Raw genomic sequence first — 25,369 nt, 5'->3', positions numbered from 1 at the left:
GAGTTCGTCAAAAGTTGGTCTAACAATCCTGGGAGCATATCGGTGAAAAATTAATTGCGAGTTTGATTTTAATTAAAAAGAGTTTGTCAAACAAGCGAGATGTTCTAGACACGTACACGGAATTTAAAAGATTAGGTTTTCATCCATCACGTATGTATGTAGTTTGTGGAACCTAATGCATCATGGGTTGAATCTTTTATTAGGTGCGTAACTTTAAACGTAGGTCTGCTCCATGTTATCAATCTTAACTTATGTCCTGAAATTTAATAACACGACGAATTGGAAACTACCTTGGCTTCTATTCATCACGCGAAAATGTCAATTCCATCTGCTCAAGTTTGTTGTGACAAAAAATCAAATGAATTCACCAATTACAGTTTTATATCCGGAACCCTCTTCGACCAAACCCGAATGATTAAATCGCAGGACAAAATACTATTAGTCCGTCTAGACAAGAAAGTAATTCCATGACATAGGAATTCAGGAACAGGGGTTGAAGTAATGACTGGATATTTCAGAGCATTTTGTCCGGTTTGATTGAACAAAAAAGGTTTGAATATTTGGAGTAGTAAAAATTAAGAAATTATCAAACAAAAAGTGACGAGTTGTGAATTTGTCGTCGTCTATTTGCCCAATAAAAAGGCTGTATCTTCACATTGTCGCCTTTAACTCCATTTTGTCTTATAATTCGCCTCAGCCGAGGGAAGGCAATTTAGTTTAAGTCTGGTACGAGTTCTGTCCCAGTCTTATTCTTTAAAAGCCCCAATTTGAATATTTTAATAGACTCTTGCAAAGTGTGTGGAAAGAAGAGTAGCGACACCATACTTTTCTCTTCGAGAGGATACGAATAAAAGTAAAGTGGAATATAAATTTTATTTTAACGGCTTATTTCTTTACGGAATCATTGACTAAATTTAATTAATTTAAAAAGTTGGATATCCTGGGATTATTCAAAGTGGATCCGAAGTCAGAAACCTGCGCGAGGTAAATGGGTAAATGGGAAAAGAATTTATGATGATTCGCCTTTAAATTGGAGTGACAAAATGGATTAATCTTTATAAAAGGGTCGGCTTTATTTCACTATTTTTATTCAAGCCGTATCAAAACAAATGATGGCACGTTTCGTCTAAAACCCTTTTTATTAGGTGACGTTTTGGAAGTTTTTCCAAATAACGTTCTTATATTTCAGAGCCCGTTGCGGTATTGGACCCGGAGGGAGAAAGAAACGACCTGTGTGTTTGTTGAAAGAGCTAGATTTAAGTGTAATGTGTGTTTTATATCGGCCATAAAAAGCAGCCATGCAGGATTATGTAACATAACGACAAATAATGGACGCGATAAAGTAAAGCGTCTTTCCCGATAGTTATTTTTCAAAAATTCACCCTCATACATATTTTGCATGAAACTTAATTACTTCGTGGAATAATATTGGTGAAGAAAAGTTTACTTACCGATGTCTGAGGATCCACCCCAGGTTCCTTGTTGCGCTTGACGAGCGAGCTTATTAATTGCATCTACATACATTCTGGATGCTGCCGCAGCACCTGAAAAAAACAACCATTGTCTGTGAAATTCAGCGCTCTTTTCAGGTGAGATTTCAGGAATTTACTCCGCAGCAACCGTTATTTTAGTGCAGAAACAATAAACATAACATCAAATTTGCATAAATTTATCCTGCCAGTTTAAGCCATTGTTTTTCAGACAATAAATAAAGACTAAAACTTCAGTTTTTTATTTCTGTCTTGCCTCCCAAACAACTCACTGCTAATTCTGGTCTTTCACTAAATTAAAGTTTTCATTTATTTTTAAGATGGTTGGCATACAGTTCCTTACAAGTACTTCAAATTCCGTTTTGTGTCTCATTATGTTGTCAGAAACAAGCAGGCGGCCATGTTCAGCAGTGATTTATGATAATCTAGTCCTAATCAATGCATATCTGACCAATGTAATTTAGAGCAGGCAATTAGAAGCCCACTGGTGTGCAATAAACAGACCACAATTTAGCTGAAAATTGCAAATTGTTTTTGAAACATAATTTCCTTACAGAAGCTTTGACAGACTTATAAAACAATAAAATCCCGTCACGATTCATGTAATGATTAATTATATTAATCTTTTAACCTGGAATAAACCGGAAGACTGCTCGGACGTTAATTCCATACAATTTTGTTGTATACGTCGTATAATATATTGCGCTCCTGGATAATTTATTATGGCTGGTGACAACAAATGTTAAATAAACCAACCAAAAAGATAGTAAAAGGACATTGTAGTCAAGATTAATTTTTCGTAAAAAAACTTTGTTTGGCCATGTCTTAGTTTCTGTCTGTAATTGAATTTTGTGTCTTTAAGTGGCATTCGAGATGCTTTAAAATGTAATAAAAGCTCTCATGGAGGAAAAATACGACAATAACGAGAACTGCTCCTGTCTTAAACATATTTTCCCAACACGAAAATTCAAAGCGCCAAGTAAAAGGCCACTGGAAAGAATGCCGGGTATCTTTGTGTAGATGTAATAAAACGCATCTGGAAAATGTTGGCTAAGCAAACAGAAAGAAAATGAGTTAACAAATAAATGTCGGTGCTCAAACGGCTCTGTAAAATTATTTCGTGGGCAATAATCGCCATTATCCAGCAGACGGCAAATGAAATTTTACTTAATTAAAAAACTAGCTGGGAAATTTTTATCCGAGACAGTAAACAAAGGAGGGACATATTATTGTAAACAGGTATTATGCCAAGGTGAAGTTTTCTAATTGGAAATTTTTATCACTTTGTTTCTTCAATACAACCATTTTAATTATTTCTATGGTGGAGGGTCAATATTTTCGGTTCTCCAACTATGTGGTTGTGGTAAAACACCAAGTCGGTGGTGCCGCAAACGGCAGGAGTAGCTGAAACAACTGTCAAAGTGCTAGAATTAGCCTTAGGCGTTGGAATTAGAATTGGTGTGAACCAGCGCACAAAGGGGTGTTTTAGTTGCCATTGATTCCAGCAGAAAACTAGGGGCACGTGGCATTGTTCAGACGATCATCGCAATATTTTTTACACGAAAGAAATTGGATTAGAGACTTGAAACAGCATCCCTTTAACTCATAAATTCACTGCCTGGTATAAACTTTCATATTTTCCCGATGCAAATTCACTCTCAAAATGTTATCTTATAAAGTTCAGCAAGAGTCGGTTTCAGAAAACTTCCTTAACGGCGGTTAGGTGTAATTATTTTTGTCCCTGCACTTTGTTAAGCCCTCCTCGCTTCATTTCGAGATTAGAGTAATTAAAGTCACTCTAGCAAAGTAGGCGACGCATCGAGAATGTAAATAAGTCATTAATAAGATGTAATTCGAGTCCGCATGACTTGTTCTAACGCCTGAACATAAAATGCAAGAAACATCCTTCATAGCAATCGTCGTAAATAAAAGCAAGTCTCTGCAGGATTACACGGGAGTCTGCAAGAACAATTACAAGGATAACGCCCTCGGCAGGACAATGGGCACTCCTAAAACCTAAATTACATGTTCCCACGCATACATTCATTTCCACACCAACGACACAAAGATTCGGCTTTCATCAAAAAGCATTTGAAAATGAACTTCAAAACACTTCCGCTGATTTTTTTGGCAAGGAAGATTACGAGGCTCCAGATTCATAAATACACATTCACAAAGTTGAAAGTTCTGTTTGAAGATATAATTAATTTATTCGAAAAAGGGATATCCTCAATTTAAATGTTTCAGAAGATAAATTTCATGCATTACTGTGGAACCAAAATTAAACTTCCGCTATTTCAGTCCTTTATTGTGAAGTTTCAGGCTGGATTATCTGATGCAGACAAATAAAAGTCCTTTCCGAAGTATAAAATTACCCCGTAAGCATTAACGCTGTTGCAATTCACTTTTAATTGTCTGATTGAGTCAAAGTAATGAGTGTTTACGATGACCTGGAACACTATTCCAACTAAACTAAAAACTTTAATGTCAAAGTTGGCCGACTCACAAACTGTAGTTGTATTCAAATGGGGACTTACAAAGCTCTACCTCCACATTCCCGTGAGAGGTGGCTAGAAAATCGAGCTTAAGAGGCAAAACTTACAATTTTTTGAACGACATTTTGAATGTTAATGCAGTGCGGAAGCACTGCGAGACGAAGTAAGTTTCCAGCGAGTTAAAAAACGAAACTGGAGTCTGTTTCACCGATAAGAGCCTGACGTGTCACTATTTGTCAAACTAAATTAAACTTCGATCTCTTAGGGCGTTCGATGAAAATCTAACTTTCCCGAACGACTGGATCAATCATTGGCAAATTGAATAGTGAGACAATGATTATCATGAATACAATTACCGGCTTTTTGCAAAAACTGTTCCTACTTTGTATCGAAACCAATTTCCTGATGTCAAATACTATCCCGTAATTTATAGCGCATTGCGAGGAATAAATTCAGACATACTTTAGAAAGAGTAATTGCATTGTGTAAATTCTAAGCGGCCCTCACAGGCAGTCGTCCGACTCCCCTTGGAAGCCGGTATTATCAGCGACCCTAACGTCGTGACGCCCCTACGCAGTGCCGTCTCTTGGAGCTAACATCATATATTTTATCACGGCTTTTTCATTTCGGTTGAGTTCAAAAAACTTTAGTTGTTACATCTGAGGACAAATTCTCCCGCCCCACCTTGCTCCTCTAGGACACCTTTTTTGACCGGATGATTTAAGCACCGTCTACGGAAGCTCACATGAAACATTGTTGCACTAAAATATGAAAACTAGCGAGCAACTTCCAAGACGGGCAAATAAAACACACTAACTCTGCTCGTATTTAAAAGTGGGAATATTGCACAACTCCGTAATTAAATAAATCAAGTGTCACGAATTAAACACGGAACAACAGCTTCCGCCTAATCAAAACAAAACTTACTGTTTTCGTAATTTGATCCAAGTTGTTTAAAAGATTGATTTTGTTGCGCGGTTAATGAGATGGGAATCACAGAGCTGAACTAATCTTGTATTTTATGTGTCGAACAAGCCAACAGTTACACAAATCTCCCTGAATTATTATTACGAACAACAGATCCTTATTTATTTTCTAAACTCGCTCCAACTCTTCCGCTTGTACACACACATATTAAGTTTAGCTAGTTTGAAATCAGGGTTTGACTAGATGGGAGGTTTTTTACTTATTGTATCAAGACTGTATAGACAGTCTCTACCAACTTACGAAACGACCTAGTTAAGTCGGTAAACTTGCATAGTTCACATACCCGACATAGTGGTGGTTGGCAAATGGTTGAAAAGAATTTGCCCTGTCTGAGATTTTCATGTTTCATCTGGTTGCAGCTGCAACGTCAAAAAGCGGACCTGATTTGCATAAAAGGTAGAACGTAATGCATATTTCATTTTTTCTCCAAACACAAGATAAATTCAAAATTAAATAAGTTTGTTTGCGGAAAATCGTATACAATTTAAATATTCATGAAGGTTTTCCATCTTGCCTTATTTCAACTTTAATAAGTATGTATTTTCAGATAGAATTATTTGATCAAGCTTACAGATTTGAATATTCTGTTATAAAATATGCAAATGCGAGCTTTTATCATGCTGTTTTAATTATTACTAAATTTGGGTCTGATTACCTTTTAAACTTCCAAGTTTTGTGTATGAGGCAACATTTGGACCGCAAAACTACTAATAAAGTGATGAAATCTACGAAATAACTGTGGCCCTATCTCTCATGATAAGAATTTGCAGCCCCCGGAAATTGAGTCTATAAATTTCATCTTTGAAAGCGTTTAACCGAATATTCTGGTCTGGCTACTAATTAAATCACGCCAATTTAGTAATTACGAAAATCGAATCATTTACTTTCCGTTTGCACAATTTTTTCCAATCAATTCTGAGCAAAAAATATGCACTTCATTTAGTGCACCGTACGGAATTTTAATTTAAAAACGCTAAAAGCACAAGAAATATAAATTCTTCGCGTGCCATTAGATTAATTCGTTGAAAATTCTCTAAAATTTATGATTATCATTTTCCTTGCTTAGGTATTTCTCTCTCTGAAGCTGAGTTTGGGCAAAAGTGCGGCCTGCAGTTTAAATTATTTAAATGTATTTCGCGGAATTTATTAAAGTGGGCAATAAAAATCTGTTAGCGTTTTTTATGCTTTCCATTGGTTTTGTCAGGAAGCATAAAACCGCAGAAATAACAGTCGGATTACATTGTATGGAAGGAATTTCTTCCGGAAAAGCAATTGTGTGACACAGCGCTTGATAAAACGCCATAAACGCCGAAAGCTCCAAGCCTCATCGGCACCCAGAAAAGTTCCCGGTTTCACGGCTGAAGAATCAGATATTCAGTTGTATAATTCGATAAACAACGCCAAGAGTTATTAGCATTTGTGTGTTTATGTAGATTTGTTATGGTAATTCTTAGTATTTCGAGCTTAGTTTTGATTTATTTAATTTCGTTTAAGAAGTACTCAGGTGAAAGCTCTGTGGACAATAAACCACAAATGTAGTTGTCTCAATGAGGGCGGAAATGTGCAGAAACACGAAATGAGCTTTTCGCAGTCCTCAGCGAAAGGATTTGTCATTTCTTCAAATATTTAGAGCTTTTTGCGAGCATGCCAGGGTGAGTAAATGTTAAACCCGCTACTTTGGCGACTTTTTCAGGTTGTATTATTGATGACAAGTTACTTCTTCCCTGATATCTGGGGAGAATTATGACATATTTTTCCAGTCTATCTGTAAAGCTCGAGTGTATCTGCTTTATTACTTACAGTTATTGCTTTACGTGACAATTCATAATGGACTCATTTATATGTCGATGAAATTCCAAATTAAAGGTACAAGGAAAAACGTGCACAAATCGCGTCAACTAGACTCTTCAATAAAGACTGCAGGTTTTACGTGACTGTGAGACGAGAGAGACAGAAGGGTCATTAAAAGAAACGGTGAAAAATTCATTAATTAATAGCGAAATAACGAGATAACAGACAGGCAACAACACGTCCCTTGTTCGCTTCCTAAAAACGCACTCAAACTTTTACACAGTGGTTTTTTTAACTTACCGTGGAGAGCTTTGAGGTACGCTTTTCCAGCGTTGATCATTTGTCTTGCACCTGGATTAAACTTATCCAGGATATTCTGAAACAAAAAACATCAATAAGCCATACAATTACGAAAAAAATTAAAGAATGTTGTTTCTAAAAATAAGTCACTTCGAATAGAATTTTCCGAGCTTCTGTCACACCTCAAGTGTAATAATCTAACATATGGTCAGGACAATGGAATGTTTACAACTTGCTTATTTCACACCGTATTAAATTAGTCGCTCAGAAACTTTTAATTGGACCTGCAAAACGCCATTGGGTAATAATTATGTGTGTTAAAAAATTACATGCTTGGAACAGGTTAGATGCCCCTTGAACCATGTGTATGTTATGCAATAATTCAACAAAATCCCCAGGCGTCGAGAATGTATTTACATCTTTGGGTGCAGCTACACTATTCAAGAATTACAAGTCAAACCGATCTCAGTAAGTTACTGTGTCTTAACCCATCATTGATATTTCTGACCAATGTACCTTAAAATTGCCTGGATTGAATGGAATATTGGCATTTAACGTCGGCTAATGCATGGGGCACGTAATTGGCTTGGTAATTTATTATGGAAATTGTTTCAGCACTCTTTAAGAATAACAACCAAGAACTTAAAAGTTCCACGTTTGATTCATCAACATAACAATTATGCTGAAGGCTGCGCCAGAAATAGCTTTTTTCAGGAAGTATTACGGGTTGTGCAAGACTCTTGTATTATGTAAATGAGAATTCACCGACATTGATAAAAAACAGGCACAAAAATGTGGCTAATTGCGATACGTATAAGCTTTATTTTTAACGATTTTGTGTATAACAAACCCAATAACTATATCAAAAGTCAAAAGCGTGAAAGTTTTAATTGGCTAAATCGCAAAACGAGTAAAATATCACGTGTAACAGAAGTCACTACACTAACTAACCACTAGAACTCGTTAAACGCTCCAACTTTATAAAGTTAAAATTATAAAAATTTTCTAGTCGTCGACGAAAAACATGAACGTTTGGCAAGTATTACTTATTTTTTTATACAAATTCAGCTTTAATTACTGCTCGATATTTGCTAAATACAGGGAGTATCAGAAATACGTGTCTTAATTTTACCACGTAAAAAATACAACTTTTCCACATAAATAAATTTTTATTTATAATTTTCACTATTTGCCTCCTTTTTTTTGTTTAATAATTAGCTTGTATTCATAGCAACAGTTTTAATTATGGTTTTAAATTGTTTCTATCACAACGAAAATAGTTCGGCTCTTATATTTTTGTACCCATAGGCGGGTACACGTTTCAGTATGTTATCTTTTCCAAATTTTAAGTAAATTTGCGAATTTTTTATTGAAAAATTACAAATAGAAAAATTGTTTTATTTGTTGACCCTGCATATTTTGTATTGATTTTACATTTACACAAAATTACTTAAAATGCAAACAGACTCATAGATACACTCCCTTTTTACAATTTCAACATAAGCAGCAGTTCTGGCGACGTCGAAATCGTCAATTTTAACTTCTTTCAAATATTCAATTTCGTGTGGTGCTTCACGCCCCATAGACATGCGTCGCATTCAGAATTACCATCTCTATAAAGCATTACCATTACGATTTGGATTTTAGATACGCCAGTGTATAAATGAATAGTAAACTTGTCTGATTAATCATTGCCTTCAGGGCGAAATTGTAAAAGTTATTAACGCTCATAAAGCATAGAACACCTGAATAAAATAAAGTTTCAACATTCTTAATCTGATGGAATAAAATTTTCTAATTAGTCCTTACCATCTGCCTTTAGTTGAGACATCACAAAGCGAAAAATTAAGCGTGATGAACAATTAGTGTTGTTAATGTGAGAAGTAATATACTTACCCATTATACTAATGGCAGCAGGTGGGTTAACAATAATTAATAAAGTGCAAGAAAGTAAAACGATTGTAGAAGGGTTACTTTTATTTTAAACGAGGATGCACCACAAACTATTAATTATTGGTGTTCTTATTTTGTCGCGTTATTGCTCTCAACACAGATGCAATTTTTTGCAGCTGTTATTGCTCGTGACTTTTATTACCAATATTAATGGTGTGGCAGAAGACACGAGATAACTGTAGGATATGAGAAAATGACAAAACGGCCGGCTTTCAGATGTAGCAATAATTGTATAATGCAATATTTAAAGATAGGTAGGTCTGAGCGAATACAATATTATCACAGGCGATGAAACCTGCCTTTGAAACCAAATCCCAAAACCAATTTGTTCAATAAGCGTTTCCAACTGATCCCAACCCTGTTAAAATTGATCGGTCTGGAAGTATTCACAGAAGAGTGATGGCCTAATTCTTCCGAAATGTGAAACAATAACAACGAAAAAAATGAATACCTGCACGATGAGAAAAGTCGGAACCTATTATTTATTACAAAAACCGAAAAGACATTCGTTTTAAGGCGCTGGGAAAGCCGTACCTATAATGTTATTATTCAAATATGTAAAACCACCAAATCCGCATAAATAGCAACCGAATCCGTCTAAATCCACTCATTAAAAGTTTGCTACTTTACAGTTTACAAACTGTTCCACTCGATTAATTTGACAGACTAAACACAATAACTTCAATTCAGTAATTCGAAATTTAGTAATTAACATGTACGTAATTTCAAATTCGAAATAATAATCCAAATAAAGCTGCAACTGAAGCTTCAAACAAGTGAGTTTCAGTCCGCTTATAAAAAATCACGAGTGGTATTTAATGAAAGTTCCCGTAATTTGCCACAATTCGCTCTAGTGTACCCGCCCGTAAAGAGTTATTTACGTTAAATAAAGTCTGCTACAAATTTACCAATATTAATTTATTTTGTAGCGATTACTATTCGCATTTTAATTAAGAACTACTCAAACAAAACGTAAATTCGTATTAAAAAAATTTTTTGATAAAAGCAAAAGCTCGGCCGTTACGCACGTATTTGCCACAGGTTTTATAACGAAATCACTGATATCTACGGTTTTAAAATCGCTGAGAACCGAAGAAGAAATGTTAAGGGAGCAAGGAAATTTATCCTCAAAAAATGAAGAGAATTCGTCTTTATTTCAGGAAAGTATGACAATATACAATTGTACAAAGTTCTGAATAATTAAGTATGGGCCATCCTAATCAAATAATCTTCACCTTCCATCACTGGATGTATGGGCAATAGGTTGCATTAACCCGGAAACCGCTGCTATAAACAGATCTCCGCCTAGTGACTAATATCATCTCCTTATCCTGTTTATACCGCGTAGTCGTGATCTTATTGACCTACAACGGCTGTAGTATACATTTCCTACACAAGCTGCAACAAATAGCATGCAAACCTACTATACAAACCTACAAACCTCTCCAACAACACCGTCATTAATCCTTGGTGTGGGTTGAAAATTAAATTTATTACCGGCTGAAAGTTCTGCAGCGACCAAGCAGGTATTTCAGCGTTTCATGCTGAAGTATAATAAATAATGCGACATAAACATCTATGACATATTTGGCAAAAATTCATCCTATCGGTAAATATAGTCGATACAAGAACAGCTAACAAAAACGAACAGAATAGTTTCCGATTCAACGAACTTGCGATGTCGCTGTCGGTCTGAATACAAAACGACGAACAGAGTGAAAGGAGATGGAATGCCAACTTGTGTTGCCATAAAAATATAAACTTTCCGCACCTATCTGTTGATACATTTCAGCAGGACTTAATTGCCGGCAGGACAGTTACTTACAACCCAGTGCGGCAAAATTATTTCACCGTACGTGTAATAACACTTGGGTAAATTGGCAGTTATCAAGTTTAATTTTTTTCCGGCTGAAGCGAAATTCGGTTGTAATCCAGTAATTTCAAGTTCTCATGCAACTTCGTTATAACCGGATTCTACCGTATTAATGCACCATTATGTAACAGTGGACTATTAGGAAACATAAGAGCTTCTTGGGTCGTTATACTAAGGTTACAGCTTTGATAGTCAAGACGTAAAGCCTTTTATTATGTTAAAAGACAAAAAACGCTGGAAACAAGTTCCCAAGTATTGAATTTAATGATTGATGAGGATTAAAAATTAACAACATAGTAATTATTAAAAATATAAATTTTAATTTGAATACACTGTCCTTGTCTTTCAATGTGTGTTAAAATGAAACGCATGTCGTGTCTTGACCAAAAAGCTTACAGAATCTGATACATCAGATGTAAACAAACCCACCTACTTTTCTACTCAAGGTCACAGTTACCAAAAAGTGGATCGATTTCTAATTAACTAAAGATTGGTGTAGAGATCTTGTCTTTTAATTTCTTATTAAAAAAAATTTGGATTTTTAAATTGTTTTTGAATTTGCACCTTCTAGTTCAAAAATCGATAACTCTGCCATTTTTTTAATTTTGAAAATGTTTTTTAGCTCATTTGAAAGAGGAAGCCTAGATCTTTCCTTTAGTGTTTTCAAATTTCTAAAAAAATAACAAGCCCCAAATGTTTAAAGTTAAGTTTTCAGAAGATTAAGCACCCATAACTCAATTTTTTCAAATGAAATGCCACAAGTTTTATTTCATTAAATCGTAGAGAATTTAATTCTGCACCGATCTGTATTAGCATTCCCTATAGTTATGTTTAATACTTTTCCAGTTACAATAACTTTTTGTTGGGATTGAGAAATTCATTAGCCATAGACTTTTTCTCATAGGCTGCCACGGAAACCAGAGAAAAAATGTGAAAAATTAAAGTTTTTTAAACCAACATTCAGTGAACTTATTAAGTTTTCACAGGACGGACAACACAATTTTTAACAGAGTTTGTCGTTTGTTTATTTAAAAATGTTTTGTAAAAACAGCTGTGGTTAGTAAGAAATTTTCTACAATGTCAGAACCAACATAACTTGAAAATTATCACAGATAGGTATAGGGAATGATAACACAGATTAATGCAAAAAAAAAATCTCCTAAAAATTAGAACATCCCATTTGAAAAAATTAACCTATGGGTACTTGACTATAAAATCTAACCATAAAATTTTTGGGTTTATTTACTTCTTTTCCAATTTTGTATACACTGAAGAACAAATATAGGTTTTCTCTTTTAATTCTCCAAATATGATTTCGAAATCTCTAAAACTAAGAAAGTTACCGATTTTTTAAGTGACAGATGCAAATTCAAAAATTTTCAAAAATTTATAAATATCTCGAAAACGGTTGAACTTAGGTACTTTAAACGGAACACCCTGTAGTCAATGATAATTTAGCCCCAGAGTTCACAATTTGCTGTCAGGATCTTTTTTGACATAAAATTTTTTGCTTTCAGTCGAGAAAATAAAAAAATAACTCACCTTTATAATAAGGCCATCACTGTTCAAAGTTATAAATAATAAAGATAATCCTCGATATGCTACACCTACAGTTTGTTAAAGTACAAAGTTTCTCCTAGATGCAACTTCGCGATTATCGACTTTAATTTCAATCAAAATTTCTTTCCAACTTGGAACTAACGCAATTATGATTGATGTATTGTTGTATTAACATGCATTACGCTGCACCTTATTATTTGTCCTTATTTAGAACAGACAAAGCGAGTTATGTCGCAGCTCACCTTGCCATCAAATCGAGAAGAATAAGGTAATTAATGATATTCCTTTTCACAATTGGTGATAAATATCTAGGGCATGTTAGTCATCAAAAGACAAACATAGTAGTGACAGAGTGGGCTTTTTGGCGTATTTTTATCTTGGAATCATTCGCAAACTTTATATCTAGACCTCCATAAAATCCCTCCTTCGTAAACAAGATTTTACAAAGGTTCGTTTATGGTTGGAAAACTAGGATTAGGCGAACAGTTTAGAAAAATAAATGGGGCGTGGCTCTTAATCGCATTATCATTAGCAAGTTTTAAGGTTTGTTAGCGTCACTAACATTAACAAACCTAACTAAAACTAAAAAATTCGAATCGTTAAAACTGTGTCTTAAACTTGAACAATTGAAATTAGATGAAGTTGGCGCGACACGCGCTCCGGTAATTCATCAGAAACAAAGAAAAAAGCTGATTAAGCCATAATTAAATAAAACTCCCAAAAATAATTAAATCAACTACTGATGGTAAACAGCCCATCCGTTGTAATCCAAGCCTGCCTAAACTCAATTCGATTGGACTAATTACAGGGAACAATCCCACTTACCTTGTAAATTCCATCAACGAGTTTGATGAGTTCTTCAGTCTCCATGTCGAAGCAGTTTTATGACGTTGCTCAGAGGACAAAGTTAGTTGGGGTTCATGGCACAAGCACGGAAACAGCACCGATTCTCTCTTTTCGAATTTAAACCACTATTTGCGCTAATTTATTTAACACATATCCCACTTCTTTAATTGTACGGAGGGAATGATGCAGAATCCGGGCTTAAATTGTCTTTCTAACGAAGATTGAGCCCCGGACTCGATCCAATCTGCAACGAGATAAATTCATTTAGCGTTAGGCATTATAGGGCAGGCAGGATTTTCATGTGATTTCCGGTGCACGCGAGATAATGTGAAAATCGAATTAACTTTCATAACGTGAGGGTCAAGACTCTCCTTAAACCACTTTCGACTAAGACAACTCTCACTGATATCCGCGCGCATAAGAATAGCGATGGACTTCAGTGATTGAAGATAGCTTTCTTCGGCTTGGAATTATAGTGACAAGGGATTAACGGCACTCGCAGAATCGAATTATTTGTCTTCTCTGGGACTTTCTAGGCAATTACCGATTTCAGGTAAATCACAATGGGGCCACAGGTTTTGAGGCTACAGCAATTATTTTAAAAAATTGCTAATTGGCGTTTTGCAATGGCTAATGGTGTATTTAGGTTGCGCAAGAACTTAATCGACACATATTGAATTAATTACCAGCAAATCAATGCTCTTTCTTTCAGTTTTTCCATACTCACAGTGTGAACAAAAGGGGAAAGTTCGATTAATTGAAACTATTGTCTGTACAATGGTTAAGTAGACGAATGCTCTACCGGTTCTGTTAAGCACAATGACAGTAAAAATATTTGTCAATGATTTCACGATGTTTCCAATTTTTCAGTCATTAATTCCAACTTCAGCGCACCATTAGGCATGCTTTCACATTCAATTTTATAATAATCACTTACTGTGATTATCAGAAAAACCAAAATGTGTCAGTGTGACTTACGATCTCATCAATTAAACCCACAGAGGGGCGGGGCGCTTATCCTTTTATAATTCACAAACTATAATTATCGGAGTTTATTTTTATAAATTTTCTCTTGAAGTTACATTAATCAAATTAAAGAAGATGTATCACTTAAACCTTACTCAATTCATGGGAAACATCAAATTTACATTTAAAGTATTTACATATTCAAATATTTTCATCCAACTAATGTCAAACTATGTACGTAGGTACGAGTACAATATTGTAATTTACGTGTATCTGAAGCAAGTAATTTTTTATCATTTAAAAGCAAGAATTTCAAGTTAACTAACAAATGATGCCATAAATAAAGACACCTTGGATTAATCCTGTTAAAAATTTAAATAAAATATTAACACTTGAGGAAATTTTACTTAGCTGCTTACGTACGTATCGTATCTCTCACTCAAAATACTCAAAGTTAGAATTGATTTTTTTTATTATTCCATTATTTTTATGAGTACACATTTTATGTCGTAAATTTTACAACCAACAATCATTAACAGTCCGCTAACTTCAGTACTTAAAACTGAAACCGCATTTCTTGTAAAACTTTCTGTTTGTTTGAATTATTGACACTGATGAATTTTTGTGATAAAATACAAACATATTGTTAAATTCCTTGTTTGAAATTATCGACCACTTTTGATGATCGTCTGACATTGAAGATGCGTAAATATTGGATTTCTTCTTGAACAAATAAAAATAGTCTCTTGGTCGCCACAAATTTACGGTCATTTGAAAACACTGATTAAACAGAAAGTGCATTATAAAAATAACGATATTACAAAATCATTGAATTAATATTTGCTTAATTTGATAAACAAATATTTTTATTGGAAGCTACCAATAAATCCAGATTCAGTAGCGCTTGTTGCTGTTTGGAATGTGCAGATTTATTGTATCCAATTCCCAAACAGCAGTTTTGCATTAAAATCGTAATTTATCTAGAAGGTACATTGCTGTAAATTAAGGATTTGGTAAATGGAACAACACACAAGTAATAAGCAACACTTCAACTCCACCATATATTGCATGTCTGAAAAACCTGAATTCCTGTGGTTAAGTGTACGAGAGCTCTCTCGCAGAAGAGTGTGAGGTGTATTTTTCAATATTTGAATTAATTACCACAAATGCAGCCATGTTTAGTTAAACTGATATTGCAGTCCCAAATCAATGTTTGTTGCAATTCCAAAAATTATCGCCAATAGCGTATTCCCAGAGCGCTGCTATATTGCTTTGCAAAATGTCTAGCTTTCATTAGGGCTTTATTTAGCCATCGAAATGTTAAATGCTAATAGGAATAGGTCAGGCGAATAACGTTCTCAGACTCCAGCAACTTTTACTTAATGCCAGTGCTGACTTTACGTGAATACTCGTTTAAAAATATTTGCCTAGTTTCCAAATGCCAAGTCACGCAAAAATGCACTTCTTCAGGTTAATCGAACACTATCATTACTCGTCTTCCTGTGATTTGTTCAAATGCTAGAATTTAAATCGAGAACGAAAACGAGAGCTCTCCTGCTATTTGAACACGTTTTGTGTGAAAGCTAATAAAATTCATAATAGGATTCTCAAGACAAGCACCTCCATTGACATATTTAATGTAGAAATCCAAGGAGAAATGCCTAAGTTCCTAACATCTGTCAATGTAAATCCGCTACTAGTTTGGTCTCACAACCAAAATTTCTCAAGTAGGCATAACAGGTTGAATAACATTAAAGAATCTCATGAATTAAATAAAGCATAATGTAATAATTCATGTCGTGACCGAAATTTATTGTGTGAAAGCTAAATATTCATATCATAACAAAGATTAGCTCTTTAGCTAGTTTTACGTCAAAATACAGGATGTCCGCCTAAATCCCAAATTAGAAGTATTGGTAGTTCTAATAATAATGGTCATCTGAAAATTTGTGTACAACCATAATCTCTTAGGTCCTGCTCAATGAAATTGTTTTTAAGATGGTGACATTTCCGGTTATATCAGAGGTCGCTATGAACTTCCCTATTTTAAATGGAAAGCTATATTTTTTAATGCGTTTTTGGTAGTTTTCATAAGCTTTCCTTATACCTAAATTTATGCATTTACGAAATATTTAGAGTTTTTTAATTTTTTTTTGAATTTGCACCTTTCAGTTCAGAAATCGATAACTCTGCCATTTTTTAAGATTTGAAAATGCTTTTTGGCTCATTTGAAAGAGGAAGCCTAGATCTTTCTTTTAGTGTTTTCAAATTTCTAAAAAAAATTACATACTTCAAATGTTTAGAGTCAAGTTTGCAGAAGTTTAAGCAGGTATAATAATTTTTTTTCAGATAAAATGCCACAAGTTTTATTTCATTAAATCGTAAAGAATTTAATTCTGCAACGATCTGTATTAGCATTCCCTATACTTAGGTTTAATAGTTTCCAAGTTACAATAACTTTTTGTTGGGATTGACAAATTCATTAGCCATAGGCCTTTTCTCAAAGATTGCCACGGAAACTAGAGAAAAAATGTGAAAAACCAAAGTTTGTTAAACCAACATTCAATGAATTTATTTAGTTTTCACAGGGCGGACAACACAATTTTGAACATAATTTGTTGCCTGTTTAATCAAAAATGATTTTATCAAACTATGCAAAAATAGGTGAGGTTAGTAAGAAATTTTCTACAATGTCAAAAAAAAACAACATAACTAGAAAATTATCACAGATAGGTATAGGCAATTAATACAAATCAATGCAGAAAAAAATTCTCCTCCATCTAGTGAAATAAAAATTGTCACATCCCATTTGAAAAAAATAACTTATGGGTACTTGAAGTTGGTCAAAGTTACCTTCAAAATTTTTGGGTTTATTAACATATTTTCCAATTTTGAACACACTGGGAAACAGATATGGGCTTTTTCTTTTAATTCTCTAAATATTATTTCGAAATCTCTAAAACTAAGAGAGTTACCGATTTTTTAAGTGACAGGTGCAAATTCAAAAATTTTCAAAAAAATTAAATATTTCGAAAAAGGTTAAACAGTATAGAGAAAACTGAAGAAAACTTCCTTAAAATAACTCTACTAATTCAAAAACGTAATGAAAAACAATCCAAAACATGTAAACATATATAACATATATAAAATACAATTAATTACGACAAAGAAAAACCCATGATGGGCAAATATCGAGAAATAAATTCAAACATCTGTTACACACTTACGTAAGAATTATTAGAATAATAATAACTATTACTCTCAGAAATCCATTAACTGTTGTTACACCGAAAAAACTTAACGCTATGTTTAGCTTAATGTTACAATAACCATCGCAGAAATTGCAACAATGTTCCAAATCTTATTCACAATCCTTGGGCAACATTAGTGAAATCGGACATTATTGTTATTACCATATTCTACTTCCGCATCTTCTTATTTGAATGTGAAGCTTGTTCAAAGAACTAAATCAATCTTTCCCTACTTATGAATATGAAAAATTGCGAATCTCTGTTCTCCCGTAACAAAAGGACATTAGCCTCGAAAATTTTAAGTGACGCGGTGTATATTATATTTTTTATTAAAATTTATTACGGGAGAAATGCTCTTTTCATCGTTTGACGCTTTAGTAATGGCAAACTTGTGAGAAATCGTGTGAGCGTAACAACCTGGCTTTTTGCTTGAGTGAATTTCCTGTATCTTAACTCGTAGCATCATGTAGACGTATCGTTATCACAAATTAAATTAGAAATAATACATAGCTGTAGGCAGCGTTAAATCGTCACACAAATAGGAATCGAAAGATGTTAGGCCAAACAAGGAGCAACCACAGGCTTTCAAAAAAAAGTCAATTACTCTTGATGTAGGCAATACATCCAGCAAACTCTCACGAGATTTAAAACAACTGATTTGAGGTAATAAATACCAAACGACATTCTTGTTGGAATTTCAACACTCTTATTGGACACACCTGTTCTCTTCTAAATCCGAGTGGAGTTTCTGCAAGTCCTTGTTTTATATTGAGGCAGTAAGTGGAGCCCAGGAAAAAGTCGGAGTTTCTCGTATTAAATTTAATTAAAGAAGGTAGTAATCTTATCTGGCGTCTTTTAATAATACTGAAGCACATTTCGTCTGTTACACTATCGGATCGCACTTTTGTAGAACAACTTTCACTTGTTCCACGATCGTGAGCTAAACAATTCATTATATCATCAGTGCAGTTCTGAAATGAGCAAAATTACAGCAACGTTCTTCCAAGATGGCAAATCATTTCCCGGTCGCCGTTTAGCATTTAATAAATGAAAAATCAGTCGGAGCATGACATTCCTGCTCCATGATTATTAAACAATAGGTAAAAAATAAATTCCTTTTGACAAATAAATTTTTAATTATAAATTCCTATTGTATTAGAGCACCTTGAGCGAAACCGCTCGAGTTAAAACATGTCAACGTAAGGTCGGGCATAAGTTGCAAAGCAGCTTTAACTTTGCCATTACCTGGAACGTAAATCAATTTCAGTTATTCATTTCAGTTCCATGTTTAAAATTTTCAATAAGCAACCTTTGAAATTGCAGCTACTCGCTGCAAATTCCTGAAAAAGCTTTGATGAACATTTAACGAAAACCGGACAACTTTTATCAAACAGACGATTTAATAAAACTCCGAAAATAATCAAGACTTGTTTGTGAAACTGCTAACCCGACCCAGGGAGCGCCACATTGTGGTGTGCCTGCAGTTACAGTTAGTAATTGCAATTCTAGATGAGGTAATGTGAATAATGTGATGAATACTAAGATCGAAGATACGAAAACTACCTCACAAGTTTTCTAATTGGAGACAAATAAATTCCATAACATTGCACTTGGTGTGGCTCGATCTGAACCTGAACATTTATCCAATAAGTATGCATAATTGTAACGGTAATTAGAAGCAGATAAATTATTTGCATAGTTATTCGCATTTAACGCAGAAAATAATTATGTAATTCGATTAAAATTGTTGTTGTCAGTAGGTAAATGTCATTGAAATAACTGAAAGTTATTAGCAGTCGGTGGTAAATTACTACATGACTAATACACCTTGAAAACAGCAAAAATCTTGCAGCAGGTACGAAAAGGTGTAACAAGTACACCCGACTGTTTTGAAAATGGCATACCAGTGAAGGTATTGGTCACTAGCTAGGCATGTCATTACCAAAACAGCTGACTATACACAAACACAATTAATTGAACAACTTGTCACCATAAAGCTAAACAGATGAAAAATTTATTGTCGAACAGTGGAATGCAATGTCAGTGCGGTAATTAAAATTATGCACTTCCAAGAACACAGCAATTGTTTTTGCAATTTATTAGACTGGGAAAAATTAGGAACATCAATTTGCAGCAGTGATTATTCAGGAGTTTGCAACAACTTGGAATTAGTCTAATCTAAAATAATTGTTAAACCACGAACGTGAAGCAAACTAATAACTGCATCTGCAGCACAATTACGCAACAATCAACGTAACTGTAAAAAATACATAATTGTAAATAATTCACGTGCAACTAGGTTATCGCTGCCTGATTTTTCAGATTAATCATTCACTATGTTAGCAGTTTACAGAGCTTCTCTGCAGTGACTCCGGTACATTCCTGACGAAAGAATCTTGGCATAATTGCACTAAACGACCTTAACTGTTACATTGTGAAAAGCACTCGATAATGCTTGCATACATTAATACTAAAAGCAAAAACTTGATTGCATTTACAGCCATACTACGCACTTTGCTCATGAAAATTTATTATTACCGTTAATATTACACACTTTATTGCCCTCTAACATACCAGTTACGCCCAACACCTGGACCTCTAGTTGCCCAGAATTTACCATTGGGTGAAAAATATTAAACAGCTTCAGGCAGCAAAAAATACAAAAGTACAATTAGAAATTGAGTGGACTTGTCCGATTTATTCAGTGTTGTGTGCGAACCGAAATTTGACACATTCATTAAAGCTTAGTGCTATCCGATAGTCAAATTAAGTGGCGTTGCTGAAAGCGACCCTATGTGTTATTTCGATGACCCCTGAAAAAATTCCAGTGCAACTGGCGTGAAATAATTAAATCTGAAATTCTAAAATTGTTGTGACAAATAATTATAAATTTTATGTGTGTTTTTTTATTCAAATAGCGAAAAAATTGTAACTGCATTCTGCAATACTTGTTCTATAATTTCAAATCTACGAACAGTAATTCAAGCATTTAATTATCGTGACCATGAGTAGAAGGAGAATATTAAATTCCAAAACAAGTTGCCTCCTTATGTTTTAAGTGTTTCACATGAATCACAATAAGAGGAGCGTGTTATGTAACAGTTATCTAACCCATACAATAAGAATATTGTGTTATATAACTTAAAAGCGTTTCAGTAACTGGTGCAAATCAATATTCGGTCTTAACTTTAGCAGCGTTAATGTCAACAAGATATCAAACTAAATTTTTGCCTTGACCTTAAACTATGGCTATAATACCAATCAGCACAGTGTAATAAATTATATGTTTAGTAATTATTGATTTAAGAAAAGTGGAGCCTAATTGATTAGCCCGACCAATTATAGCTGAAGAACTTTTTTCAGCATTCCTTTGGCTAATAACTTTCACAATCCACGTTTTCTATCCTTACGGGAAATAAGGAAAAAGTCGCCATAACTTTCACAAGACAATAAGATAAGTTAATTTTCGCTGACCAATCTCCAAATTATTGTTTTACAAAACACCGCCGCTGAAAGTTGTGTTGAAAAAATTAATTACATACATTGCGGTTTAGCTGTTGTAAACCTTTCATTGAAATAAAAATAGCGCATGTTGTGCTGCGGTAGAAAATAAATTGGTCGGAATATTTGTGCGCCAAAACCTAATCTGGGTTTTTGTTTGACAAACCTTAAGTTTATGGACGAGCGACTATGACAATTTTGGTGGCTAACTCCGTAATAATTTTGGTAAAACCTTTAACAAATTACCTGCGTGACTCTAAATAATTAATTTTATTTGTTCCTGGAACATGATAAAAAAGTTGATGGCCTTAACAAGTCCTAACGCTGGTTAAATTTAATGATGGACTTATTTTTGCAATGCTATAACGGGCGTGGACTAAGTATGAAATCACTTTCTAGAAAAACTAAGTGAACAAATTAGAAAAACGAAGAAATGGATCTTTTAATACTTTATTTATTCCTAATAATAAGAAGCACGGTATACGTGATAGTTCTCAACTCGTAACATTTTTTCCACGAGTGAACTCCAAAACAATTCAAAAAATAATGAGGTACGTGTTAAGTCAATAAATTTCCTCACGATAATACCAAATTCCAGCGTGTTAGTCAATTGTGCAACTGTAGTCGTGAAGAGAAAAAAGATGAATAGGTATTAGTATAACGTGTCAAATCCTGTAATAACATTGCAAATTTGATTATGTAACTCCTTTGGAATTTTTATACTTAATCGAGATAATGGCTGTTGAATAAGATCATGTAACTTGGAGGTCTCATGCTATTCTAATGTAATGAATATTTCAGAATAATTAATTGTTCTTTTCCGAATTTTTGAAGATGGAACAACACAAAATAATGTTCAAAAATGGTTGCTCATCAAGTCACCTTTGAACGTAATGTGCCGCTTAATTTAAATTGTGAATGCCGTCAAAGTGACAGATCCGTCAAAATTCCATAGTCAACTTGATAAACAACCATTTTTGAACAAAATGTTTTTGAATTGTGACACAACAAAATCTTTATTTTTATTTTTTGTTTTATTTCGTTTTTCTAATCATTTTCACTGTCTTTATTTTAGAAAAACCTTGATTAGTATTTATGTGAGAAGCGTATTAGGAAAATTTTCCCATAGCGAAGCTTGAAAATAGTTCAAGTTTTTTAAAATGACGCCACACTTTCATTGATCCACTTCGTGAAAGAGAAATCGCAAATATTTATAAAATTCACATCTTCATTCACTGAAAATACGTCCATATTTCATCAGAATGCTCTCAAACTTGCTCCAACAACAATGGGTCAGTGTTTTAGTATCAATACAGTGGCACATGATGAGCCTCTGTGATTGATTAATGGAATAAAATGCCGATATCCAAGAGTGAAAAATAACGTGTTTCTTAATTTCGAATTAGGTTGTAAAATTTCAGGCTTGCTTGTTCTGCAACGACCGCTTCCACACCCTTTCCCATTCATTCTCACCATTATGCGAAATACGAGACCTCGCATTTAAAGCATTTATCTCAAAAAACTGAGGCAAAAAATTGAAAGTTGGTTCAACCAGTTAGAAACTGCTTTCGATTTGGACAATAGTCTTATATTTGGGTCGCGTAATTTGCACTGTCATTTTATCAGGAAGTCATTAAACTTTAATGACAGCAAGGGCAAAATAGACGAAAATGGTTCCGCACTTTTCGCTAAAAACAACATGAATATGTTGGTTCCATCAGATAGTCTTGAAAGTAGCAACAATCACATAACAATCGTTGTTATCAGATGGAATTCTAAGTAATTGGTAACGTCTAAGTGCAGTTGCTTTAAACTTTCTCAAATTTCTTCCTCCTTGTTAAATATGGGATTACGCAAGGAGCATTGACCATACAGGCACTGCAACAGCGTCCATTAGTAACGTGAAAGCTCCAGGTTAAAAGTGGATCTCGGAAATAATCATTTAGTATGCGATCATTAGCAATCTGAAGATATAAGACCAGGAAAAATCACTTTAGAAAAAAGCACCAATTATTTTCGCAGTTTTCGTATTACCGTTATCTCATGTTTCCGTTCCACCCAGTATATTTTTAGCACCTGCTTGACCTTACTTTTTCGCTACATCCTAAAGATGCCACCGGTAATCCTTGAATCTCGATATTACAGTTCTTTTATGAAAATGAGAAACTTAATTGGGTATGAGAACAGCTCACTGCCAAACAAGTTTTATTTAAAATTCCGTTTAATACTTTTCTTCGATTTAGATTTTTTTACAAGTTCCTAAAAAAGCGAAATAGGCGGAGTAAACATCAAACAGCCCAAATAGCTTCATTTTGTCACATTTGATAAGCCCAGACCTGCCCGCAAGTTCAGGATAGTTGACAGCGCGCTAAAAGGGGGTTAAAGGTGTAATCCTGAATTGACTACGGAGCTTCTTGTTACACCACATTTCTGACATGATGGTTTCAAGTTTCGTATTTTTGAAGCAAGTACCCTTCACTTAAGATTTCCAATCCCCAGCAGCACATTCCTAGGTCCATTCTTTCGATGAAGCAATCTTTGCTCCAGGGAGTTTTTGCAACCTTCAATGGTTAAATCGCTGCATTTATCTCCTCTGTCTACACACTTACTATCCCATAACCGCGGCAATTTTTCTAAAAAACACCAGCTCCTCCCACCCTTCAAATAGCTTTGTGGCCATTTTATTCCGCTAGACGCTCAAATTAGACCAATTTTGACAAAAACTGCGTTCAACTAGTATAAACAATTTTTTTTGTATTTATTTTTTTCTTTTTTTTAGTTTTCTTGAAGTTTCTAAGACCAATTTTGGTTAAAAAAAAACTGGTAAGAAACGACTTTGTTCCGATTTTAATTAATATAATGGCATCTGCTTGCATCCTTAAAAATGTTTTTTATTTTTCTAAACGAGTATGGTGTGGTCATTACTAATTAAACTTGTCCTTGTTGGAGTAGTCATTTACCCTTGCCCGACCGCATCATCTCAAAGGAAGAAAAATGTATCCGTCTGTTTTTTGCTATTTTTTAGTTTTCTGAACAAATAGTGTAATTATTGCTAATTAGTGCTCGTAAGATTGTCACTTGTCCTTTTTGGACTGTGGGGTTATTACTTTGCGCGACCGCATCATCTCAAAGGACGAAAAAAAGCGCTCGAACAACATTCCCATTAATCGGCAATAACACGAAAATTCGCTTTACCATCCGTTGTCGAAAATAAAATGCAAAGTGGACATACCAATAAATCGCGTAAAAAATCGCTGGCACCTTTGGCACGAATTTCACAAACTTTGCGATGCACGTGATTCGGTCCACATCGGAAATACAAAGTCCTGCAAACAGTCGCAGAGTCCACGTAAAGACTAAATCGCGCGCGTTGACTTCGCCACGGGAACAGCACTTTCTAATCGCACCCGCCCAGAACTCGCGCATTGCAGCGTTTCTCATGCGCGGCATGCTCTAACCATCTTGAGTATTTTACCATCTAAACCCGAAGACAACTTACCAAACAGAAATAGACAATCGAATCATCTGTCACCGGACTTTTTCCGGAGATTGAATGCGAACCGGTTTCGCAAACCTTGTAAAATTTCTTTGCGCTTTCAACCGAGCTTCAATTTATTTGAAGGCTGGATCAGTTTATCAAGGCTGCGGCTTATTATAACTGTTACTTCTTGGTCAAAACAAGTCGCGCTGCAAATATTTCTAAACCATTTTTTTCAAGTTACGTCAGCGAAATTGATAGTGTAGACTTTTAGAGTTAACACCTCGGTTAACACAAACTTTTTTTTATTTTTTTTAATTCGTCCCTGTCTAGTTCTTGTTCAAACTCTTTCCTTTTAACATCAGGAACAATGGAAGATATTAGATATCAGTCACTGTTGCATTCGGTCGTTGCTCTACAACTTCTAGAAGTGCCTAATTTAGTCTTGAACTGCAATGTCCAAAACGTTACCCAATCTTTATATTGTGAAATTTTTGAAAAAAAATAAAGTTCTTCCAATGCTCAATAGACTTTATCAATGTTCGTTAAATTCCGAACAAATACCGCGTAATCTAAAGAAATTCCGGATAATGCGACGTTTCAGATAATCAGGTATTAGTGTAAAACAAGTAACATTAAGAAACCTTTTCGGTTTAAATAAAAAATAAAAATAAATAGATACAACACAACATATAATTTTATCTTCAAAATTTTGAGTAAAGTCTCTATTATCTCGTGTCTTTCTAATCATTTTTTTTGAACAAAATTGTGATAAAGAAAGATAGTCTTTCTAGAACAGCAATTCTGAACCTAGAGAGTTCCTAGAGGATCGCAGGACAACGATCACCACATCACAGGACATTTTCTAACAGTCCACA

At 34.4% G+C, this 25,369-nt stretch overlaps 1 protein-coding gene and 1 long non-coding RNA gene across 3 annotated transcripts in view; both read right to left on the bottom strand.

Moving 5' to 3' along the window:
• Positions 1-24,503, bottom strand: part of IRSp53 (Insulin receptor substrate 53 kDa) — a 39,857-nt gene extending 15,354 nt beyond the window's left edge. The window contains exons 1-4 of one of the 2 annotated variants that reach the window (XM_008192787.3): positions 24,246-24,503; positions 13,275-13,539; positions 7,064-7,139; positions 1,452-1,544 (exon numbers count right to left, since the gene is read on the bottom strand). In XM_008192787.3, the coding sequence (XP_008191009.2) occupies positions 1,452-1,544; positions 7,064-7,139; positions 13,275-13,319 (214 nt within the window). In that variant the 5' untranslated portion in view covers positions 13,320-13,539; positions 24,246-24,503. The remainder of the gene's footprint in view (positions 1-1,451; positions 1,545-7,063; positions 7,140-13,274; positions 13,540-24,245) is intronic. The other variant, XM_064354946.1, reaches the window with a different exon arrangement.
• On the bottom strand, positions 10,152-13,268 carry LOC107397534 (uncharacterized). The gene is made up of 2 exons (XR_001574620.2): positions 10,450-13,268; positions 10,152-10,380 (listed from the first exon to the last, which is right to left on the bottom strand). It is a non-coding gene; the product is annotated as an uncharacterized LOC107397534 (long non-coding RNA).
• Positions 24,504-25,369: the final 866 nt, after the last annotated feature.

This window comes from Tribolium castaneum, chromosome 1, assembly GCF_031307605.1.
Source record: "Tribolium castaneum strain GA2 chromosome 1, icTriCast1.1, whole genome shotgun sequence".
NCBI lineage: Eukaryota > Metazoa > Arthropoda > Insecta > Coleoptera > Tenebrionidae > Tribolium > Tribolium castaneum.
This window is presented reverse-complemented; position numbering and strand designations above follow the sequence as displayed.